The sequence below is a fragment of the Triticum dicoccoides genome, chromosome 6A, assembly GCF_002162155.2.
Source record: "Triticum dicoccoides isolate Atlit2015 ecotype Zavitan chromosome 6A, WEW_v2.0, whole genome shotgun sequence".
Taxonomy (NCBI): Eukaryota; Viridiplantae; Streptophyta; class Magnoliopsida; order Poales; family Poaceae; genus Triticum; species Triticum dicoccoides.
Window position 1 is genome coordinate 44,190,663 of NC_041390.1, and position 3,294 is coordinate 44,193,956.

Below are 3,294 nucleotides of genomic sequence, written 5' to 3' on the forward strand. Positions count from 1 at the left end.
TCGAAGTCCGGCCAGCGCCACGACCGGCGAAGGCGAGGTCGAGGTCGCCAGAGCTCCCGCGAGGGGACGCCATGGATGGTCGGGGGGAGGGGAGGGGCTGAGGAGGGGGGCTACCGGCGGGGGTTTGCCGACGACTGGGTTGGTTGGGGCTGGCCTAGGGGGAGCGCTTATCTACAACCGTATTCAAGAAAGATAACTATAAACCTTTAAATGGTGTAAGGTATTGCATTTATCTCATATGTAAATTCCATTAATAGTTGAGGGTGACAAAAACTATAATGTGGATATCTTAATTAATAAAATTTCAAACTTGTAGAATTTTTTTAATGTTCAGAACTCTTCAAATATTTAGTGCTTATATCTAAAAATAAATTATAGACACTGGAATTTATTAGAAACAAGTAAAGAGTACTACTGCCTTGTTCCATGAGAGAAGATTATCGTATTATACTATATAGGTCATGTTTTTAATGGCATATGAAATATGCTGCCTACTTCATTATTGCTACTCCCTTGGTAGTGGATAAACTATTACCTCCTATGAGGCATGATGAATGTGGACTCTTGGATCATGTAGAATCGACGGTCCAAAACTATATGGGAGTGTCTTAAAAAAAGTTGAGAAGCTAATATCTGCTTACACATGTGAGTTAAGAGTGAAAAACAAAATATGCTAAGAAAATATATAACCAACTTGCCTAAGAGGCCTAGACTAGTATAATTGTACAATAACTACAAGCAAACACTAGGTATTACAAAGATCCACAAATGGACAGAAATGTGTAATGGCAGTTGCTACAAGGGAAGTTAATCGTACTAAGTATTGTTGGTTATCAATTAATTGCGCAGAGGGAACAACAAACAAGTTGCACTCACTCTCGATAAATCCATAGCCATAAAAATATCAAATGCAATGTAGCAACCAGTAAAAGTAAAGCATAAATATATCCATGTAACAACAAAAAAGGAATATGTTTCATTCAGTTAGTACTTGAAGATAAGATTACCTGCTCAATCAAATGCATCACGATAGCATATCTATCGGACCAATCATCTTATGTATTGGGCAGAAGTTCAGCTCCACCACGTCCACCACCAATGCCCATGCCTACACGCATATTAAGTCAGGGAACCAACAACATTCCAACGAAAAGTCAAATAGATATGAGGGGGGGCATCGATGAGATATTTTGATAAACTCACACATATAATTTCAGGAAAACAATTCAGGTTTAATACAACATAGGAGTAGATAGACAAAAGCCCATTTACTATCAAATGGAGAGAATATTCTCAAAAGAGTATATACTCACTAGTGTCACTAATGAAGAATATGCATCCTCAGACTATTAGCTGATCCATGCCATATTGTGCATAATAAAAATATATTCAAACTAATAAGTTCTAGCAATAAAAGTGATCCCGACTATTCACCTTTTTAACAAATTTAGTTAGAAAAGATTAACTAAACTCGACTTATTAACTCTGGCACAAAAGAACTTGCCACTTGCAGCATTATACTCTTCTGATAAAAAGGAAATGGCTGGTAAATAAACCCAGTCATCGTTATTGTGGATTCAAGAGTCACCCAGCTGCCACCGGCTTCAACTAAGGGAACTCGAAATTACAATACAGTAGAGTCACCTTGCTATAGAAGCAAAACTGGCTAGCTACCACTATAGATGTTTAGATCACATCAACAACCAAAGAAAACACTACAGAACAACACTGCTATATGTTGCAGAGATCATCAAGCAGCAAAAGAAACAAGTGATGCGGCATTATGTCACTACTTGAAATTGTTAGCTTAGCACGAAACTCTGCAAATAGCATTTAATCAATCAAATAACAAAATACATCTTGATTTTGTTATACCCGCGTTGTAAATGCATGCTATTACCTGCAGCATACACACTTTCAAGTGGATGATAGCGAGACAAGATGTTAGTTTCGCCAAGGTTCTTGAACTGCAATGACTGAAGCTGGATCATGAACACGTCCAAAACTGTCCACAGGAACACCACATTATTGTCCTCAGCAAACCCTAGTACCATTGGAGGCTCTCTCTTCTTTGAACTAATGGAAAGGAGCTTGTCTAGTTCAATGGTTTTTCCCAGCACCCATGACGCAACACCATCAGAACCGGTCTTCCACTTCCATAATTGGGCAGTGAATTTTGACAGAAAGAGGCCACCAAGCCCACCGCCCTCCGCCCGCATAACCGTGAACTGCCAATTACCATGAGCATAGATATTCACTGGCACATGTATCACACTTAAGCTCTGCCTATCCAAATCAAACTTGAGGATGCCATCCCGACTGTCAGTAAGCAACCAGTAAAGGGAATGCCCAACTAGGACAGCAGGAAATTCTATACCGATCATGGTGGGAATTTCGTGCCTAGAAGCCTGGGATGGAAGCAGTGTTGAGAAGATATCACCCCAGTTGCCACTCCCCGACGAGTAAACCTTGGCCATCGCTCGTGTATGCTGTTGGTCGTCTGTCTGTGTGGTTACCAATACCACCTGGAAGTGTTGGATGTCTCCAGCAGCGCGAAGCACCGCCCCGCTAATCGGCCTCTCCTTCGCATCGAATCCCGGGGGAGCGGCAACGCGATGCAGTTCGCCGGTGACGGGGTCCCACACCAGGACCTGGAGCCGCCTCACATGGAAGATGAGCACGAGGCCATGGCGGCACCCGAGGCATATGAAGTGGTCGGTGACCTCGTCTTCGTCGACCTGCAAGCAGAAGTGGCCATCCGGGACACGATTGGGGGCCTCCATGGTGGGTACGAAGTATAAATGGCTGAAGGGTCCGAGGAGAGGAGGGTTGCGGCGGTGGTGGAGGCGGAAGCGGCGGGAGAAGCCGGGGTCGGAGATGAGGCGTCGCCAACGCTTGGAGACGACGGAGGCGCGAGGGAGGGAGGACGGATCTGGGGGCAGGCGGAGGAGGATCTCAGAGAGGAGGTTCTCGTCCTCCAGCGGCGGCGCGGCCGCCGGCGATGGTGGAAGGCGGCGGCGGCGGCGGCTCATCTCCTCGCAGCTCATGGGGAATGGGGAAAGTGTGTGTGGTGGAGAAGCAGCAGCAGGCCACGATGTGGAGTGACGCTGAAGCCCAAAACTCCTTTTCTTTTCGGGAGCGAGCCCACTACCCACAAACAGTACCTACCAAAAAAAAGTTTCTCAAAGAAAATGTTTCTCTGTTACTCAAAAAAATGTTTCTAAAACTACAGTACCTAAAGGCTAAAAACGCAGAATATTTTTTTAAAAATCTGGATACACAGATTCAAATGTA

The 3,294-nt window shown here is 44.4% G+C and overlaps 1 protein-coding gene across 1 annotated transcript in view; it reads right to left on the bottom strand.

Annotated features, from left to right (window-relative positions):
* Positions 1–3,077, bottom strand: part of LOC119314583 — an 8,219-nt gene extending 5,142 nt beyond the window's left edge. Inside the window, exons 1-2 of the mRNA XM_037589313.1 lie at positions 1,901–3,077; positions 1,008–1,108 (exon numbers count right to left, since the gene is read on the bottom strand). Coding sequence (XP_037445210.1) covers positions 1,056–1,108; positions 1,901–3,047 — 1,200 coding nt within the window. The 5' untranslated portion in view covers positions 3,048–3,077 and the 3' untranslated portion in view covers positions 1,008–1,055. The remainder of the gene's footprint in view (positions 1–1,007; positions 1,109–1,900) is intronic.
* Between the last annotated feature and the right edge of the window lie 217 nt (positions 3,078–3,294).